Source organism: Rhincodon typus, chromosome 21 (assembly GCF_021869965.1).
Source record: "Rhincodon typus isolate 14 chromosome 21, sRhiTyp1.1, whole genome shotgun sequence".
NCBI lineage: Eukaryota > Metazoa > Chordata > Chondrichthyes > Orectolobiformes > Rhincodontidae > Rhincodon > Rhincodon typus.
Window position 1 is genome coordinate 5,856,130 of NC_063352.1, and position 21,720 is coordinate 5,877,849.

Genomic DNA, 21,720 nt, shown 5'->3' on the forward strand with positions numbered 1-21,720 from the left:
TCTGTTTTTGTTCCTGTTAGATGGCAGTGAGTCTATCCAAATGATCTTGGATGGCTCCAGTGGGCAAGACCACAACTGATACCATGCCAGCAGACTGACTATACAAAGTTAAACCCATGAGGAGCAGTTTTAAGTGTGCTTCTTTTTATGTATGAACAAAGTATAAGAGGTTTACCATTCAAACTCTTAACCGTTGTGTTTCATGCTTTTCAGAAAATTACACACAACACTGCAAATATTATTTCAGCAACCATCACTGCATTGTTGCTCATAAACAAGATCTTTCAATTAGCCAATTACAAAATCCTTCTGTTCACAATCATGAGAATTCACCACAGAGCCATGATTTAAGTTGCCTCTTTAACAATACAAACATTATTGAGCACTTTAATTGCCAGTAAATCTGTGTCATTTGTAGTGCCATTGGATTTTTTAACCAAGATTTTTGGCACTTAGTAGTACTCGAGTCAGAAGGCTATCAGTTGAAGTCTGAGACTGGAGACTGATACACAGAAGATAAGCTATCACAGCATGCTGAAGGAGTGCTGCTGAATTAGATGATATGTTAAATTGAAACTCTAAATGGCAGCTGAACTATATCCAGCGAAACTGGTAACAGTCAACTGTGTATTTTTTAAAAAAAAAGTCAGCTTTGTCTCTGAATTGTGTGGCATCCTTGCCTTGCGCACATAGGTTGTCGGAACCAAAAAGGCTATGATATTCTTTCCAGTGCTGAAACAGAATGCTATGTTAGGGATATTGAATCTGTAATCTGATTGATACAATAGAAACTCCACTGATTGTTATAAATGGAGGCTACCACTCCAACACATTGTAGTGACTTGTTTAACAAGGTCAGATTAATCATCATCAGAGAATAGTCCCTATGTAAGTTATTTAGAGAAATGGAAATCATTCAACTTGCCATTTGCCGTACCATTGATATGTTGTATGTATGTTGTCACAGGTCACTTTATCTGTATTAATTGTTCTGTTTTTCCTTCCTCCCCCTGCAGTACTGCAATTAAAGCTGCAGCAGAGAAGGACACGAGAGCAGCTGGTGGACCAGGGAATTATGCCACGTAAGAATTTTTTTGTAAATTTATGAGCTACAAATTTTGCACCCTTTAACTAAGAAGATATAAAGATGATTTCCTTAAAAGAGACAATAAGATTTTGAAACCAACTTTCAGGCACATTTCTACTGAAGTAATAAAACGTTCCCAGAATTTAACCCAACTTGTAATTTGTTATAATATTTATTCCCAAAGGTGTCATTATTACAATTTGGATAATGCTGGGATATCAGTTTTAATTCAGAAATATTTTCCAAACTCTCATGTGACAAATTTCTGTATTTCGTGTTTCCTTATTGCTTGTACAGCTGATGAATGTGTACGTACAAAACTATTCAAGTCAATTGTTATTGATTATTTTGGAATGTTGAAAGCTGAAAACAGTGAGTGATTATATGGTGTTATTCAGAAACTGCTGAAGTAATATTAGTAAGCGTGTTATTTCATAAGTGATTCTTTTTTGCAATAGACATTCCAAATGATTAATCTTCTATCTATACCATTATTATCTAATTGCTGATTTGTGATCAGAAAATATACAACCTCAGTTAGTTCGGCACCTCAGAACATGGAACCCAGATGCTGCAATGGGCTAAAACCGAAAGAACTGTGGATGCTGCAAATCAGAGACAAAAAGCTCAACTCAACCTAAAACATTAACTCTGATTTCTCTCCACAGATGCTGCCCTACCTGCTGAGCTTTTCCAGCAATTTCTGGTTTTGTTGCTGCAGTAGACCACTTGGCCCTTCAAGCTCTTTCTCCATGCCCTTTGACTCCCTTGTCTATCAAAATCTATCCAACTCAGCCTTTAATATAATTAAGAATTCCAAACTCTAATGCCCCACAGAGAAAGGAATTTTCTTCTCTGTCTTAGAGTGAAGACCTCTTACTCTTAAACGATGCCCCTTGTTTTAGTTTCCCCTATGAGGGAAATTCATCTTTGTCTTCACCATATACAGTCTTCTCAAAATCCTATATGTTTTCTCAGATGTGATGTAAATTCATACAGGTGAAACTTTGAATATATGCTGTATATAAAGCGGTTGGTCATGCAAATGAACAGAATTTGGAAGCATTTTGGGTAGATTTTTGATTCCATTCACATCTCCTGAGGTCAAAATTTAAACGCCATTTCCAGCAGAAACTGTAGGTCAGGTCAGGTAAAGGATTAGAAAATTGTACCTACAAGCAGCTCTACTCCGAGTGGTTTAGTATAAATGGAGATAGTTCAGTGACATCAACAAGGCTCCTACTCAAAATGCAATTGCAAAAGTGACCGTGTTAGTATCAGTATGGCAGAGTCTCACATCATCCACAGTTTCCCTCTTTTTGAACCAGGAGAAGCTAGAGTCGTTGCCAGTCACTTTACAGGAAGGAATTCACAACCATCCCTGATTGCTTATTGCAAGGGAATTTTCAACTTGCCCAATTTGTATTATGAGCAAATTCCCATTTCTCCCCAAATCCATCTTGATTACTTTCAAACCCTTGTTTCCGCTGACCGCAGGCGATCAATTCTACAGTTCATTGATTGTGCCTCCTGTGAGAGAAATTCTTGCTCACACTTGTCAACTTTTGTGAATTTAGCTGGCTGTTGCACAGAAGTTTGAGTTGTATTTATGCTAAGCCCTGGCATTAAGGTTAGTTGGGCCTCCATAGCTGACCTGTCTGGCAGCGCTGCCCACTGCTGGACTCATACATACCTTCCCCCTCCACATCAGAAAAAGCAAAGTCTTAACAACACTACATCACCCCCCATCCTGTCTGTGATTTTTATTTACTTTTATGTTAATGTTTAAATTTCACAGATTCCTTCTCTCTTTCCATGCACTCCACCCCACTCCAAACCAAGATTGCCAGGCACCAAATTATTGTAGCGTTCTGTTTGGCTGTCAACATGTGCAGCTCATATTGCAGTTTCCACTGCTCACGAGACCTTTGCAAAATTGTGAATGAAAGACTTTAAGAACATCAGAAATCCAAAGTCGGAGAAGGCTGCTTGGCCCACTAGTCCACTAGTCCACTCCAATAGCCCACATAAATTATTCCACTACAGGTTTCCATCTCATACCACAACTTCTGTTATCAACTTAAAAAGTGTTAAGCAGCCACTCATAAGATTTATGATAAAAGTGCAAAGCCATAATCCAGTAAAGAAGAGACCTGTCATCTGTTCTGTGCCCCATTCCCCCATCTCTGCTCAACCGTAATTCGTGCATTTTATGTTCCTTTGCTACTTTTGCTTGAATTTTCTTTGCATGAAATCATGTTTAATCTCAGTGCCTCATGTGGTACAGCAAACTTTTTATTAACCAATACCAATGGGATCAAGAGTGTACTGGTTGATCAAATATTCCAGTTGATCAAGGGTTCCACTTAATGTAAAAACACATGCTAAGTAATAGAGGCGTAATCCAGGAGGTATACACATCACTGTTATACCTTATTTACAGCATAAATCACTTAACAGCAGAGATCCTTCTCACTTGCACAATCAATTAGTTACTCTCACATCTCAGAGATCATTGATAATACAGTAAACTTCCAGTATTTGAGGTTTTTAATTTTTGCTGATTCATAAAGTGCCAGTTAAAACAAAGTTTGCTGTAATTGCATGGGATATAAGGCAGAGAAACGGACCATTTTGTTGTACAGCTCACCCATCTTTCCACATTTAAATCCATCATCATAACCCTCTGTCTCTGATCTGTTTGTCTAGCTTCCACTTGAATACACGTATACTGGTCACATCAGTCACTCCCTGTGGTAATGAGTGCCACATCCTCATCACTGAGGACCTGAACACCCAGATCCATCCAGATGTCAATACTCCTAAGGGTTCTGCCATTTGCTGTATAATTTCCACCTGTACTTGATCTTCCAAAATACATCACATTTGTCTGGATTAAACTCCATATGCCATTTCTCTGCCCATGCTTCTAACTGATCTATATCCTGCAGTATCCTCTGAAAATGCTCCTCACTAACTGCAAATCCACCAATCTTTGTATCGTCTGCAAACTTACTAATTAGACCAGGTATGTTTTCCTCCAAATCATTTATTTAGATCATGAACAGCAGAGGTCCCAGCACTGATCCCTGTGGAACACCACTAGTCACAGCCCTCCATTCTGAAAAGCATCCTTCCACCACAGAACATAGAACATAGAACATTCATGCGCAGCACAGGCCCTTCGGCCCTCGATGTTGCGCCGACCTGTGAAACCAATCTGAAGCCCATCTAACCTAAACTATTCCATTATCATCCATACGTTTATCCAATGACCATTTAAATGCCCTTAAAGTTGGCAAGTCTACTACTTTTGCAGGCAGGGCATTCCACGCCCTTACTACTCTCTGAGTAAAGAACCACTACCCTCTGTTTCCTATAACTTAACCGGTTCTCTATCAATCTTGCCAGCTCACCCTTGAAATCATGTGACTTCACCTTTTGTACCAGTCTGCCATGAGGGACCTTGTCAAAGGCTTTACTGAAGTCCATATAGACAACATCAACCACTTTTCCCTCATCAGTCATCTTTGTCACCTCAAAAAACTCTATCAAGTTAGTGAGGCACGAAACCATGCTGTGTATCGCTAATAAGTCCGTTTGCTTCTAAATGCATATGGATTTTTGTCCCTGAGAATCTTTTCCAATAATTTCCGTACCACCAACGTGAGACTCCCAGGCCTGTAATTACCAAGATTATCCCTGCCACCCTTCTTAAATAGTGGGACAACATTAAGTATTCTCCAGTTCCCTGGGACTTCGCCTGTGGCCAAAGAGGACATAAAAATGTCTGTCAATGCTCCAACAGTTTGTTCGCTTACCTCCCTGAATATTCTGGGATAGATCCCATCAGGGACTTAAGTAGCTTAATACTTTTTAAGACACACAGCACCTCTTCCTTTTTAATAGCAACTTGGCTTAGAAACTTGACAGTCCCTTCCCTGAGATCATCCTCTACCAATTCCTTCTCTTTGGTGAATACAGACACACAGTATTTATTTAGGACCTCACCTACCTCTTCTGGCTCCACACACAGATTTCCTCCTTCGTCCTTGAGTGGGCCAATCTTTTCCCTGGCTACGTGTTGCTTTTTATACATGTATAAAAAGCCGAGGGATTCTCCGTAATCCTGTTTGCTAATGACTTTTCGTGACCCCTTTTAGCCCATCTAATTCCTCGTTTAAGTTCTTTTCTACTTGCCTTACATACTTTAAGGGCTTCATCACTTCCCATCTTCCTAGACCTTGTGTATGTTCTTCCTTTTTCTGAAGAAGGTCATAACATCCCTGCTCATCCAAGGTTTAACGTAACTTGCTGTACCTATCTTTCGTTCTCGTAGGAACGTGCCGCTCCTGAACTCTTATCAGCTGCTGTTTGAAATGCTCCCACATGCCTGATGTAGATTTATCCTCAAACAGAGGCCTCCAATTAAAATTCTCCAGTTCCTGCCTAATATTGTTGTAGTTCGCCTTCCCCCAATTTAACACCTTCACCTGAGGACCGTTGTTATCCCTATCCATGAGTATCTTAAAACCACGGTATTATGGTCACCACTCCCAAAAATGCTTCCCCCACTAAAACTTGCCTCACCTGGCCGGGCTCATTTCCCAAAACCAGGTCCAGTATAATCCCTTCCCTGGTTAGACTGTTTACATATTGTGTCAAGAATCCCTCCTTAATCGTCCTTACAAATTCTGCCCCATCCAAGGCCCCAGCACAGAGTCCCAGTCAATATAAGAGAGGTTAAAATCGCCACCATAACAACCCTGATCTTTTTACATCTTTCCAAAATCTGTCTACGTATTCTCTCCTCTATCTCCTGCTGGCTGTTGGGAGGCCTATAGTATACCCCCAGCATTGTGACTTCACCTTTCCTACTCCTGAGTTCTACCCATATTGCCTCGCTGCATGAGCCCTTTGATATATCTTCTCTCAGTACAGCTGTGAGATACTCCTTTACCAATAATGCAACTCTCCCATCCCTTTTACCCCTCTTTCTATCACATCTGATACATCTAAAACCTGGGTCAATCCTGTCCCTCTTTCAGCCAAGTCTCTGTAATTGCAATAATGTCATAGTTCCAAGTACCAACCAAAGTTATAAGTTCATCTGCCTTGCCTTTATATTTCTCTCATTGAAACGCACGCATTTCAGACCAAGCACCTCGAGCCAGTTTCCTGCTTTATCCCCATAGCCAAATAATCATCCAATTATACTTTAAATGCCTCAATTGAACCTACGTCCACCACACCACTTATTTTAATGCTGTGAATTAATGGAATACTGTCTATGTTTTGGTATCCAGTGTCAAAATCCAGTGTTACCAGTCCACTGCCTACTAATGCTATGCCACAAATTATGCATTTTAACCCCAATCTCAAATGTATCTTTAGCACACCGTGGCCCAAGAGTTACCTCTATATCTTTATATGCTGACTTTCAACAGCCTTGGTAGATAGGAGCTTAAAATACAATTCATCATATTTAAAATACCACATGCTATATCGTTTGTAAAGAAAAACAAATACAGAAACTGGAAGTAGAATGTGATATTCTTTTGGCTTTTTGATTATAGCTACTTGTAAAAGCAACCCAGATCGTGGTAGACTGAGTTTCTCGCACATTGTTGGCTTTGGAATGTGTGTCATGTTGGCTTTGGGATGTGTGCCAGTTTTTCTGGATACCAACAGAAATATTTGCTGCCATTACAAGGCTTGCCACACCATTTTGGCCAGCAAGTATGCATGGTATTCATATTGTGTCAGCAGTGTTTTTAGCAACCTCAGTAAGGTTGGTGAAGCCAGAAAACCCGAGTGAAGAACAGGTATTGTTTGCAGCTGGTTCAAAGAAATCCAACTGTTGTAAATTCAAGTGGCCACTGGCTACAAGCAATTAGTGATCGAAGGACAATATATTAGCTGCTAATATAGTCTCATGCTCATAGAAATATACAACACTGAACGAGGTCGCTAAGCCCATCCTGTTTGATCTGAATTTTTGAAAGAAATCTCAAATTATTCTCACCCGCTTGCTGTTTGCCCATAGTCTTGAACATTTTTCCATTTCAAGCCTTGTGAATTAAGTCTTTCGATGCAAATATTGTAGCTCTTAATGTTTAACTCCTGGAGATACAGCAACCTTATGAAAACTGTTGAATGTGGTATATTTGTTAATTTTGTGCTTTGTTTTATAAATCCTTATTATAAACAAGTTTAAAAATCCCACAAACATTTAAAACTCTGCACATCTTCCTGTTTGTTCTCTGTAACAAAAATCTATATACTGCTCAGTTTTGCTATATATCTTCTACTTAAGCTGCAGCCTCCACTTGGATGCGCGCAGCCCCGAGGTCTGATTTATTTCCTGTCTGATATGTGAATTGAGAACCTGCAGGTTCTCACTGAACCATTGAGGATGTTGGTTTGTGGTTGCAGAGCAGGGCTGCTTCATAACTCTCTGATGTTTTTCCCAGTCCATGGCATTTTAAAATGAAAGCTTTCATGTTGGCAGGATAGTCCATAAGTTATTTTTAAAGAAGTGCAGCAATTAAAATGTGAGATAATATGCAATTCTTCTTTAAAGGCACAATTTGTCCATTTCAGAAGATAGAAATTAGTGAGTAGTCTTGAAAACCATTGCAACACTGAACATCAGCATCATTACCAGCATTTCTGCATGCCTCGGATGATTGATTTATGATGCAAGTGAATCTGAACATCCTCGCCCATTGCTGAGTTAGTAATGCAGTCAGAAGACAGGTTTTTCATTTAGCAATGCTGCTTTACTGATGCCAATACTGCAAAAGAATTGAAGATTAAAACCAACAATATGACCAACAGGCAAAACAAATCCTGGTAGAACAATTCTGGTGGCACAACTTAGACTTCTTTGTTGCAAATTAATTGTGTAGAGCAGATTTTCAAAAGTTAGTAGATCCGTTTAGCTTTTTAAGCAGTTTACCATCACTTGAATATCAGATTAGCTCTACACGTGTAAGCATATTTGATGCTCACAATATTACTTTGAATGACTATATTGAGATGATGAGCCAGCAGTACAGCTCAGAGGCACCTGATCATGACATCCTAAAGTAGGTATAAGGGTCAAATTTGTACCTGTCATGCTAAAGTATTCAATTAATGCAGCAAAACCACTCAGCTGAAAAAAAAATGTCCTAACATAACTTTAGTTATGGTAGGCCTTTGTGGTGCAATGGTAGTGTCCCTACATCTCGGTTCCACCTGCTCCAGAGATGTGTAAAAACATCTCTGAACAGGCTGATTAGAAAATATCTCAGTATGATGGTAATTTAATTTTTCTTTTGCCAAAGCTATTAGCATCCAAATATGGTGGCATTGACAATATTGAATGTCAATATTGGTGCAAAAAGTGAGCACTTCTGTCCATGTACCTCTAGCTGCTAGTTTTGTATTATGTCGTGGATTAGGGGCTGAAAGTCCTCTCACTCAGATCCTGATTCTGGAATCTGTCTGCTGCCTTTAACTCTATACAACAAAATTGCTCACAGTTTCGCATTTTCTGTGCTCATTTTAAATGGTTTCACACAGCAAGTCATTTGAGGAAGTTGGTCAGTTTGGGAGAGCAGAAAGGTGGTGGTAAAATTGACTTTGGAAAACAGTGCAAAATGTGCCAGATCAGCAAAGCCATCTGTTATATCTCCTGAATTTTATTTTCAATGACTACAAAAAGCAGCCTGTTTTACACAATGTTCATTGCTTTTTTCCCCCAAAGATCTTGCCTACATCTTTAGCTTCCTCCATGGTGTGTATACCCACATTTGCGAATTTCATTCTCCTCCATCAATGTATCATTATGTCAAATTCCCTGTCCTGTTTACCCTAAGCTGAACTCCTGGCCCCGTATCCCCTGAATCACAAAGATCATCTACTTCCACCTCATCAGTGTCTAATTTAGCCCCAGCCCATCTGCTGCTAAAGCTCTCATCCATTCCTTTGCTCACTCAGGCTCAACTGTTCCAATGTTCTTCTCTCTTGTCCTTCATTTTCATAAACCTTCACTCATTTCGGATTCTGCTGCCTGTGTTCTAACCCCTCGCAAGGCCTACTTACCCATTCCTCCTCTACTCGTTAACTTACAATATGCAATCCAATTTTCTCATCCATGTGTTCAAATTTCTTAACAGCCCCATCCTTTCCTGTTGCTGTAATACCCTTCAGCCCTAAAGCCCTTTTGAGCTCTGCATCCCTCCAACTCTTACTTTTTATATGTTGCCCATCCCCATCACCCCACCATAAGTAATCATGCCTTCATTTTGTAGCCTACTTTCCAAATTACCCTGCGTAAATCTTTCTATCTCTCCACCTTTAAGATTATCGTTAAAACCTTTTTCTTTAACCAAGTTTTCAGTCATTTCTCCTAAAGTCACTATTTTGCTCAGTGCTATTTTTGTCCAATTGTGCTTCTGTGCAAGACTGTAAGGCATAAAGGTGGGTACAATGACCACATTTAAAAGGCCTATGGATGGGTACGCATATAGGAAGGGTTTAAGAGGGATATGGGCCAAATGCTGGCAAATGGGACTAGATCAGTTTATGATATCTGGTCAGCATGGATGAGTTGTACCAAAGGGTCTGTATCCGTGTTGTACAACTCTGTGACTTATTCCTGTTCCTAATTCATATGTTCATGTGTGTGCAGCCTGTGTGGTGACGGTCCATCCTCAGTGCTGTTAGGCAAAGGGTTCCAGATTTTTGACCCACTGCCCATGAAGGAACAGTCAGGATGATGTGTGACTTAAAGGGGAACCTGGAGGTGGTAGCAACCAATTAAGATACAACTTCCTTAATGATAGCTAGAAATAATTTTAAGTGGCAATCAAGCCGTTTAATGACCCTGCAGGGAATCATTCCTCAGGAAAACTTCAACTCCTTTAGCAAGGTAGTATCTTGTGCTAAATGCAGGCTGAATCCAAAATCCCACGACCATCAGATAATTGTCAACACCTGAACATGTGGCCATAAATCATTCAGAAAATATATTGTTTAAAATTAGAATTGCTGTGAATCTGAAAAACATTATATCACTCGTGGGTAAAAGGTTTTTTCCGAGGTAACTAGCCATTTGTATGATTATCCATCCATGGCATTGCTGTTGTAGTAGTACTACAGGTGTTAGCAGATCAATAGGAAATGATGCAGAGTGATGTCTACTGAGTAAGAGCTATACTTGATGTGAGATTTACTCAGCAGTAGTTAGTATTTTCTGTTTCACATTATTGCCTAATGTTCTAACGGTTGGCACAGATTTAAAGTTAGAGCTAGTCTTGCCAAGAGGACCAACTGACTGGGCTGCTGCAATGTATATCAAGTATCTATCCAGTAAGTAAATCAAAAAGTGGAATAGTGCATGCAAATGCAGTAAAAGGAATGGTTATTCATGTACAGAATTTCTAGTTTGGAGGCTTTTTAAGATTACATAAAAGATAAGATCTTGTGTTAAGTACACAAGTGGAAAGAAGTGCGTATACTGCAACACTTTAAACTATGTAGTTCAAGCAAGTGCCTCCTGTTGATTGATATCATTTTCATATTCTGCTAATGTAATGTTTCTGATCAAGAAAGTTAATATATTCATATATTATTTTTACATTATTTTTATAACATGAAGTTTTATGTTAGCCGTTCTCTAAAGAAGCAATGTTAATATTAATTTCTGAATTGAAACATGTGAGAAAGTGAAACCTCCAATATCCAGGTAAAAGTGAACAAATACTTGTCACAAATCAAAAACCTGTCTTAACTTGAAGCAGGGAAGCTATTGCAGAGAGAAGCATCTTAGACCAGATAATTCAGAGAGTATACATTCAGAATGTTGGTCAATGGAAGTGAGTAGATTGTCTGATTGAGGTATTTTACTATAGATGAGTTGCTAATTCGTACAGTTAACCAGCATGGCTCCAACGGATTGAGAACAAGAACAAAGTTGCTGGAAAAGCTCAGCAGGTCTGGCAGCATCTGTGAAGGAGAAAACAGAGTTAATGTTTCAGGTCCAGTGACCCTTCCTCAGAACAACAGATTGAGATCTCTGTTTTTATCTTTCTAATTGATTTCACCTTTTTATACTGTGTGTAATTCCATTTGTGGGCTGTAGTAGCTATGAGCTGCTACTGAAACTATGATGGGCAATTAAAAAAGTGTTCCTGCATACAGCTGTGTATATTTAAACTGGTGAGAAGTGTTTTCTTATTAAAGTTTTAGAGGGAGGAATTATGTGATGTAAAGCAGATACTAGATGGAACCTTGTGGCTTTTGCTTAGAGAATTGAAAGAACTTTCAGTGGAAATACAGATCAATTCAAAGAATGGCCCTGACCTTTTTGGGCATATAATTGGTGGTTCAGTGCACTTATATCGAATGCACTTCAAGCCAGCTTCCCATTTTCCCATATATACTTGAGGTCATGAAAATACCTCCTGCCTTTGTTCTACTTGGAGCAAATCTCATTCTCACATCATCCCTATGCTCACTTACATTAAATCCTGTTTAAGCAATGCATCAATTTAAAACTCCTTGCCCTTAAATCCTTGCTTGTCTTGCCCCCTTTGTAGCTCTGTAATTTCTAGCCCCACTACCTTCTATTCACATTTATTGGGATGGGACTTTAATATCTGGACATTTTCTTTCTTTTAGATCTGGATGTTTTTTTCCCCCCTTTGGCGCTGTTATTTTTATTTAAATTCTGGATTTGTAATCAAGATGGTGCCAGAGAATGGTGACTTTTTGCTGCCTCCTGTATTCCTGTACTTGAGTACACATGACAATAAAATCTAATTCTAATTCCATGATACTTCTGTTCCTCTGATCCTGCCCTCTTCAGCACCCCTAATTTTAATTTCTGCACCACTTAGAGTCATGCCTTCAACTTCCAAAGTACTGAGCTGTGGAATACTCTCCCAACACCACCCCTGCTCTCCTCTGTCCTTTAAGACACTTCTCAAAAGCCCTATCTCTTTGGCCACTCTTTTGGCCAGTTGCTCTTCTATCTTTTCACGTATGAAATTTTGTTTTACAATGCTTCTGTGTGAAGCACCTTGTCACGTTTCATTATGTTAAAGGCAATTCATAGATGCTGTTGTTGTGATGGAATATGAGTATTGTATAATGGTATGAGTGAACAAGACTAAAGAGAAGGAGAAAACAATCAAAAAACAAGACACCTCAGGCTGTTCTTGATTAACCCTTCTGCCTGTATCAAGCAGTGGAGGCAGAGGTTCAGAGCAGGAACGTTGTCACTTGAGAAATGAGAGATGCTGCCAGCTGGGTAATTTAAAGTGGGTAGAAAGAAAATTTGGGCAGATTCTAACAAAAGAAAAAAAAAATGTTGTTTACATATTAACCTTGCCTTTCTTTTGCCCTCCAGTATTTTGCCCCTCCCGTGAAATTTATCCCATGACACTTTTGGTGCATTTTCAGCTGCTGGTAGTCCTTTGGTACTATGTCCACACAGCCATTTTCCGTGCGTAAACCTATACACTTGCAGGAATAATATTCTGAATTGAAACTCTTGGCACAAAGTTTCACACCAGTATTAAATATCAAGTAAATCACCAGTGACTCCACATGCTGTCCAGCTAAGTCCATTGAAATAAGAGAAAGATTGCATTTAAATAGGACCTACTAAAATCTCTGGGCATCCCAAATGCTTTTGAAGTGTAAAATATAAAGGTAAAAGACGCCATAGTCCTTTTTTTTGGAGTGAGTAAGTGAGGTAATATATTTGGGCGGTTGCTTTACCTGAAACACTACCTAGGTAGTGTCTCCCACCCATCCTCCTCCTCTAACCAAAAAAAAAGGGTTCTGAGCGCTGATTTGGTAAGGCTACTAGTTTTTTTTAATAGTCTGTTTGGCAATTCAGAACAGTGGGAATGGATGTTAGGGCAGTTGCATGCTCCTCCTGCAGAATGTGGGAGGTAAGGGTCACCAGTAGTGTCCCCACTGACTTCATCGGCGGGAAGTGCACCCAACTCCAGCTCCTCGGAAACCGCGTTAGGGAACTGGAGCTGGAGCTGGATGAACTTCGGATCATTCGGGAGGCTGAGGGGGTAATTGAGAGGAGTTACAGGGAGGTAGTCACACCTCGCGTACAGGAAAAAAGTAGATGGGTTACAGTCGGGACGGAAAGGGAACAGGCAGACAGTGCAGGGATCCCCTGTGGCTGTTCCCCTCAAAAACAAGTATACCGTTTTGGATATTGTTGCGGGGGGACGACTTACCAGGGGTAAGCCATGGGGTACAGGTCTCTGGCACAGAGTCTGTCCCTGTTGCTCAGAAGGGAAGGGGGGAGAAGAGGAGAGCATTAGTCACTGGGGACTCCATAGTTAGGGGGACAGATAGGAGATTCTGTGGGAACGAGAAAGACTCGCGGTTGGTGTGTTGCCTCCCAGGTGCCGGGGTCCGTGATGTCTCGGATCGTGTTTTCGGGATCCTTAAGGGGGAGGGGGAGCAGCCCCAAGTCGTGATCCACATAGGCACCAACGACATAGGTAGGAAAAGGGATGGGGACGTAAGGCAGAAATTCAAGGAGCTAGAACAAACAGAGTTGTTATCTCTGGTTTGTTATCCATGCCACGTGCTAGCGAGGCGAGGAATAGGGAGAGAGAGCAGTTGAACACGTGGCTACAGGGATGGTGCAGGAGGGAGGGATTCAGATACCTGGATAATTGGGGCTCATTCTGGGGTAGGTGGGACCTCTACAAACGGGATGGTCTACACCTGAACCAGAGGGGTACCAATATCCTGGGGGGGATATTTGCTAATGCTCTTTGGGAGGGTTTAAACTAATTCAGCAGGGGGATGCGAACCTGAATTGTAGCTCCAGTGTACAGGAGGTTGAGAGTAGCGAGGTCATGAATAAGGTTTCAAGGTCGCAGGAGTGTACCGGCAGGCAGGAAGGTGGTTTGAAGTGTGTCTACTTCAATGCCAGGAGCATCCGGAATAAGGTGGGTGAACTTGCAGCATGGGTTGGTACCTGGGACTTCGATGTTGTGGCCATTTCGGAGACATGGATAGAGCAGGGACAGGAATGGTTGTTGCAGGTTCCGGGGTTTAGATGTTTCAGTAAGATCAGGGAAGGTGGTAAAAGATGGGGAGGTGTGGCATTGTTAGTCAAGGACAGTATAACGGTGGCAGAAAGGACATTTGATGAGGAGTCGTCTACTGAGGTAGTATGGGCTGAGGTTAGAAACCGGAAAGGAGAGGTCACCCTGTTGGGAGTTTTCTATAGGCCTCCGAAAAGTTCCAGAGATGTAGAGGAAAAGATTGCAAAGATGATTCTGGATAGGAGCGAAAGTAACAGGGTAGTTGTTATGGGGGACTTTAACTTTCCAAATATTGACTGGAAACGCTATAATTCGAGTACTTTAGACGGGTCAGTTTTTGTCCAATGTGTGCAGGAGGGTTTCCTGACACAGTATGTAGATAGGCCAACAAGAGGCGAGGCCACATTGGATTTGGTACTGGGTAATGAACCAGGCCAGGTGTTAGATTTGGAGGTAGGTGAGCACTTTGGTGATAGTGACCACAACTCGGTTATGTTTACTTTAGCGATAGAAAGGGATCGGTATATACCGCAGGGCAAGAGTTATAGCTGGGGGAAAGGCAATTATGAGGTGATTAGGCAAGATTTAGGATGCATAGGATGGAGAAGGAAACTGCAGGGGCTGGGCACAATTGAAATGTGGAGCTTGTTCAAGGAACAGCTACTGCGTGTCCTTGTGAAATATGTACCTGTCAGGCAGGGAGGAAGTGGTCGAGCGAGGGAACCGTGGTTTACTAAAGAAGTTGAATCTCTTGTCAAGAGGAAGAAGGAGGCTTATGTAGAGATGAAGCATGAAGGCTCAGTTAGGGCGCTTGAGAGTTACAAGTTAGCCAGGAAGGACCTAAAGAGAGAGCTAAGAAGAGCCAGGAGGGGACATGAGAAGTCTTTAGCAGGTAGGATCAAGAAAAACCCTAAAGCTTTCTATAGGTATGTCAGGAATAAAAGAATGACGAGAGTAGGATTAGGGCCAGGCAAGGACAGTAGTGGGAAGTTGTGCATGGAGTCTAAAGAGATAGGAGAGGCGCTAAATGCATATTTTTGATCAATATTCACACAGGAAAAAGACAATGTTGTCGAGGAGAATACTGAGATACAGGCTATTAGACTAGACGGGATTGAGGTTCATAAGGAGGAGATGTTAGCAATTCTGGAAGGTGTGAAATAGATAAGCCCCCTGGGCCGGATGGGATTTATCCTAGGATTCTCTGGGAAGCTAGAGAGGAGATTGCAGAGCCTTTGGCTTTGATCTTTATGTCGTCATTGTCTACAGGAATCGTGCCAGAAGACTGGAGACTAGCAAATGCTGTCCCCTTGTTCAAGAAGGGGAGTAGAGACAACCCTGGTAATTATAGACCAGTGAGCCTTACTTTGGTTGTGGGTGAAGTGTTGGAAAGGATTATAAGAGGATTTATAATCCTCTAGAAAGGAATAATTTGATTCGGGATCGTCAACACGGTTTTGTGAAGGGTAGGTCGTGCCTCACAAACCTGATTGAGTTCTTTGAGAAGGTGACCAAACAGTTGGATGAGGGTAAAGCGGTTGATGTGGTGTATATGGATTTCAGTAAAGCGTTTGATAAGGTTTCCCATGGTAGGCTATTGCAGAAAATACAGAGGCATGGGATTGAGGATGATTTAGCGGTTTGGATCAGAAATTGGCTAGCTGTAAGAAGACAGAGGGTGGTGGTTGATGGGAAATGTTCATTCTGGAATTCAGTTACTCGTGGTGTACGTCAAGGGTCTGTTTTGGAGCCACTGCTGTTTGTCATTTTTATAAATGACCTGGATGAGGGCGTAGAAGGATGGGTTAGTAAATTTGTGGATGACACCAAAGTCGGTGGAGTTGTGGATAGTGCGGAAGGATGTTGCAGATTACAGAGGGACATAGATAAGCTGCAGAGCTGGGCTGAGAGGTGGCAAATGGAGTTTAATGCAGAAAAGTGTGAGGTGATTCACTTTGGAAGGAGTAACAGGAATACAGAGTACTGGGCTAATGGTAAGATTCTTGGTAGTGTGGATGAGCAGAGAGATCTCGGTGTCCATGTGCATAGATCACTGAAAGTTGCCACCCAGGTTTGATAGGGTTGTTAAGACGGTATATGGTGTGTTAGGTTTTATTGGTAGAGGGATTGAGTTTCGGAGCCATGAGGTCATGTTGCAGCTGTACAAAACTCCAGTGCGGCCGCACTTGGAGTATTGCGTGCAGTTCTGGTCGCCGCATTATAGGAAGGATGTGGAAGCATTGGAAAGGGTGCAGAGGAGATTTACCAGGATGTTGCCTGGTATGGAGGGAAGGTCTTATGAGGAAAGGCTGAGGGACTTGAGGCTGTTTTCGTTAGAGCGAAGAAGGTTAAGAGGTGACTTAATAGAGACATACAAGATGATCAGAGGATTAGATAGGGTGGACAGCGGGGGCCTTTTTCCTCGGATGGTGGTGGCTAGCACGAGGGGACATAGCTTTAAATTGAGGAGTGATAGATATAGGACAGATGTCAGAGGTAGGTTCTTTACTCAGAGTAGTAAGGGCATGGAGTGCCCTGCCTGCAAAAGTAGTAGACTCGCCCACTTTAAGGGCATTTAAATGGTCATTGGATAAACATATGGATGATAATGGAATAGTTTAGGTTAGATGGGTTTCAGATTGGTTTCACAGGTCGGCGCAACATCGAGGGCCGAAGGGCCTGTACTGCGCTGTAATGTTCTATGTTCTATGTTCTATGAACATAGTGCTGATCGCTTATTAGAGAGAGATGACTGGTGGTGGTTTAACATGAGGGTTACCCAACCTCAGGTGAGGGGAGAGGTTGGAAAAGAGTCCTTCATGGTAACCTCAGCTAGTGTGGGAAGTAAACCCATGCTGTTGCCATTATTCTGTGTTGAAAACCAGCCATCCAGCCAACTGAGCTAACTGAATGTAGGAAACATGGCAACCAATCTGCAGTCAGCAAGCTCTTGACATAGGGCGATGTGGTGATGACAAAGTAATGTGTTTTAGTTACATTGAGATTAAACCTCGGAACACTAGTTACTTTCCCAGGATATTGACATCAACTTTGAATCTCCTCTTCCCTACCCGATATCAACGACAGAATGGACTGAGTCTGGAATCTCCTGCTATGTGTGCCTCGGTGACATTCTGAATGAGTATTAAATCACTGGAAGAGCAGTTTTGTGTTACTGTTTCAGCTGACATACCTGCTGATATCTTGCAGGAACCTTGTTCATCAGTCTCTTCGCAGTTTGGAATTCACTTATTGGAATTGCTGAAATTTGAGCAGTTGCCTATTACAACTGGGTCGCTTTAATATTTCGGGTTATGCTTAGCATAAGATAGAGGGAAAGATCACAAAAGCAAATATGAGAAGGTAGAGAGAGAGAAATGAAATGAGAAAGATCAGATATAAAATAAAAATAGAATATCCTGGAAGCATTCAATGGTTTAGCAGCAACTGTGGAGAGAAAAATTGCATTCATTATTCTTTCAGATCTTGATACCTGTCATCAGAACTGGAAAAAGTTAGAAATGTAATTGGCTTTGAGGAAGTGAAAGGAGGAAGCTGCATTAAAGATAAAAGTGAAGGTCTATGTTTAGGTGGAAGGCAGAAGTGGGATTAATTATCAAGATTATTCTAAAGAGAGAATAGAAGAAAAAGCAATGAAGGTAAACAAGGGAGAAGAGACAAAACGGTTGCTCAACCAACAAGATTTCTATCAAAACCAGTTTGTTACTGAAATGTGTTGGAATAAACTAAAAAGTCACTACCTGCATTATTTGGCAATCTACCATAGCGTTAAAGAGAAAAAAATTAGCATTATCCTACTTTTCCAAGCTTAATTTGGTAGGAGGTGATGGAGTAGTGGTAATGTCGTTGGACTGGTAATCCAGACCACAGATTAATGATCTGTGTGTATGAGTTTGAATCCTATCATGGCAGGTGGTGACATTTGAATTCAATAAAACCTAGCCTAATGGTGACCATGTAAGCACTGTCATAAAACACATCCAGTTCACTAATGTCCTTTAAGGAAGGAAATTTGCAGACTACACCTGGTCTGGCCTGCATGTAACTTCAGACCCACAGCAATGTGGTTGACTCTTAACTGCACTCTGAAATTGCCTAGCAAGCAGATCAGTTAGGACAATTAGGGATGAATGTTGAAACTCTGAATACACAATTTTACAAAAATAACAAGTAGCATCTTTCATTAAGTAAAATGTGCCACATTATTCTAGGGAAGCACTAATAAGCAAAATCAGGCACAGTGTCGCACAAGGTGATATTAGGGCTGATGACCAAAAGCTCGGTCAAAGGAAGAAATAGAGATAGGGAGTTGGAAAGATTTAGTTAGGTATGGAATTCTAGAGCTTGTGACCAAGGTAAGTGAAAACACAGCCATGCTCTAGTGGAAGTACTTGAGCACTGATTTCTATTTGGGTCATGGATCATGAGTCTGAAGGAGACTACAGAGACGGAGAGATGAGGCTGCGAAGGGGTTTCAAATCAAAAATGAAAATTTTAAAATCAGGTTGTTGTTTGACTAGAGACCAATGTAGGTCAGCGAACATAGGGAGATGAGGAATGGAACTTTGAATGAGTTAAGACATGAGCAGCAGAATTTCACATGACCTCAGCCTTATAGATGGGTGAATGTTGAAGGCCAGCCATCAGCGTTTTGGAAAAATCTAACCTTGGGGGAACAAAGGCGTGGACTGGAAATATAGGGAAAAGTGTGATATAAGGTCAATCATGTTATGAATTCACTTATTGCTTCGGAGTCCCATTGCTCCCAAATGGAATCAGAAGCGTTCTCTGAAGCGTATTTGTGCTTTTCTTTTCATATTAAGAAATTGTTGGCATTGGATGTTCTGTTTCAGCAAAAGACCTCTCAGCCTTTATAAATAAAGTCTCACTCTAAAGGCATGCCTTGGCTTTACAAAAAACAAAGAAAATGTAGTACAGCACTGGAACAGCCTTTAAGCGCACCAAAACTGCATTGTCACATGACTCCTTTCTAAACTAAAAACATTTTGCCTCTGTGGTCTGTGTCTCTCGTAAACGTTACTATTGTACCACCTGCTCTGGCAATGCATTTCAGGCACTTACCACCCAAAAGCTTGTCTCTGACATTTCCTTTAAACTTATCCCCTTTTACCTTAAACCTATGTTTCCTAGTAATTGACATTCCTACCCTGGAAAAAGACTCTGACTAACTGTTCTATCCGTGTCTCTCATAATTTTGTAAACTTCTATTATGTTGCAACTCATCCTTTGACATTCAAATGAAAACAAATCAAGTTTCTCCTATCTCTCCTTACAAGTAATACCTTCCAAATCAGGCAACATCCTGGTAAACCATTCTGTACCCTCTCCAAAGCGTGCACATCCTCCTTGTATTGTGGTGACCAGAATTGTAAGCAATATTCCAAATGTCGGCTAACTAAAGTTCTAAAAACTGCGACATGACTTGCCAATTTTCATACTCTATGCCCTGAGCAATGAAGGCAAGCTTACTATATGCCTGAAAACAACAAATGCTGGAGATCACAGCGGGTCAGACAGCATCCATGGAGAGAGAGCAAGCTAATGTTTTGAGTCTAGGTAACTCTTCAGCAGAGCTGAAGTGAAGTGTCTACCCTTATCCACTTGAATTTCCATGTTCAGGGAACGGCAGACCTGTATGCCTAGATATCTCTGTGTATGTTGATGCTACTAAGGGTTCTGCCATTTATTGTATACTTTCATCCTGCATTAGATCCTCCAAAATGCATCACTTTGAGTTTGTTCTGATTAAACTCCATCTGCCATTTCTTCACCAAGTGTCCAACCTATCCTGCTGTATCCTCTGGCAATCCTCCTCAATGTCCATACACCCCCATCCCAGCAATCTTTGTCATCCACAAGCTAACTAATCAGGCCTCCTACATGTGTACGCACACGCACATATATATGTACATATAACCAGCAACAGGGGTCCCAGCACTGCAGAACATCACTGGTCATAGATCTCCAGTCAGGAAAACGCCATTCAACTATTATTCTCTATCTTCCATGCCATTCTTATGTTTCATTTTCACAGGAAACATGCTGGTCCTGAGCTCTACTTTATTATAAAATGATGGGACTAACAAAACGATGGACAAAATAGATTTCCCCCATACCTGAACCTAGGCCTTTTTGTTTCTTTATTCATTTATGGGATGAGGGCATTGCTGGCTAGGCAGCATTTATTGCCCCAGAGGGCAGTTGAGAGTCAACCACATTGCTGTGGGTCTGGAGTCATATGTAGGCCAGACTAAGTAAGGATAGCAGTTTCCTTCCCCAAAGGACACTAGTGAACCAGATGGGTTTTTCTGACAATTGACAATGGATTCATGGTCACCATTAGATTCTTAATTCCAGATATTTACTGAATTCATATTCCACCATCTGCTGTGGCAGGATTTGAACCCGGGCCCCAGAATGTTATCTGGGTCTCTCGATTAACAGTCCAGCGATAATACCACTAGGCCATGGCCTGTCTCCACCCAACTTCTCCTTCAGCCATAGCCTGTCTGGACTCCCATCTCCACCTACCCAGGGCTCTGAACTCCTCTTTATAGCTGATTTTCACCAGTAGCATGTTTATTTTGACTGCTGTATTTAATTGCTTTCATTCTTTTAACTTAGCAGTTTGAGCACCACTGATACTTAATGGCATGATTGAAATTGCCATTTTGATTGACACTGTAAATATGTCTGAGCTGCAGAACGTGATATTGTTAAATATTTTAGTGAGTAACATGCCCTGTGTATTGCTGGTGCATGCATCGTTTTGGTAGATTTGATGAGTCAGATTAGTAGTTCCAAAGTGGTGTATTTTTAGTATCTTGTTGCAAGCCATTTGTCAGAAGTCTGACTGCCTTTACTTGTGAAAGTATTACCACATTTCCTCTGATAGACATTTCCTGTTGATTTAAATTCTTCCTTGTCACCTGTTCACAGCATTGAAGAGTCCAGCTGCATTCCATGAACAAAGGAAGAGTTTGGAACGAGCAAGGGTAAGAATCTCAATCAATTTTCCCATGATGTGCAAGCATTACCAGGCAATGCCAGCATTAAGTTCTTGAAAATATGCCTCAATGATCCTATATTGGCATTGACCTACCTGACATTCTATTTAAAAATATTGCCGAAACAAGGTCACACCATTACACTTTGTCACAAGTTTGGACAAACTTGAAACTATGTCAATTGCAAATTGTTTTTTCCCAATTTCAATTCAGTACTGCACTCCAACTTTATTTTGTTACTTTTTCTAAAATAGAGGACTGAGAGTAGCGTGGATCTTGCAGCTGCTACTGAGATTCAGGCATATTTCTAGGTTTACTTTGAAATTTCCCATGGTTATTACATTTCACTAGTATAAGATTTTTATTTTGAAGTGGTGGACTTGGGTGAAGTTACTGCATTTGTAAGACATTTGGATAAGTACATGAATAAGAAATGTTTGGAGGGATATTGGGATTGGGAGTAGATTGGGATTATATTCATTGGACTGAGTAGATTGGGATTATA

The 21,720-nt window shown here is 41.0% G+C and overlaps 1 protein-coding gene across 5 annotated transcripts in view; it reads left to right on the plus strand.

Moving 5' to 3' along the window:
• mrtfba (myocardin related transcription factor Ba) overlaps window positions 1-21,720 on the plus strand; it is a 242,285-nt gene that overhangs the window by 173,232 nt on the left and 47,333 nt on the right. For all 5 annotated transcript variants that reach the window (XM_048609802.1, XM_048609801.1, XM_048609803.1 and 2 more), the window contains 2 exons: window positions 1,017-1,082; window positions 21,148-21,203. In XM_048609802.1, coding sequence (XP_048465759.1) covers window positions 1,017-1,082; window positions 21,148-21,203 — 122 coding nt within the window. The remainder of the gene's footprint in view (window positions 1-1,016; window positions 1,083-21,147; window positions 21,204-21,720) is intronic.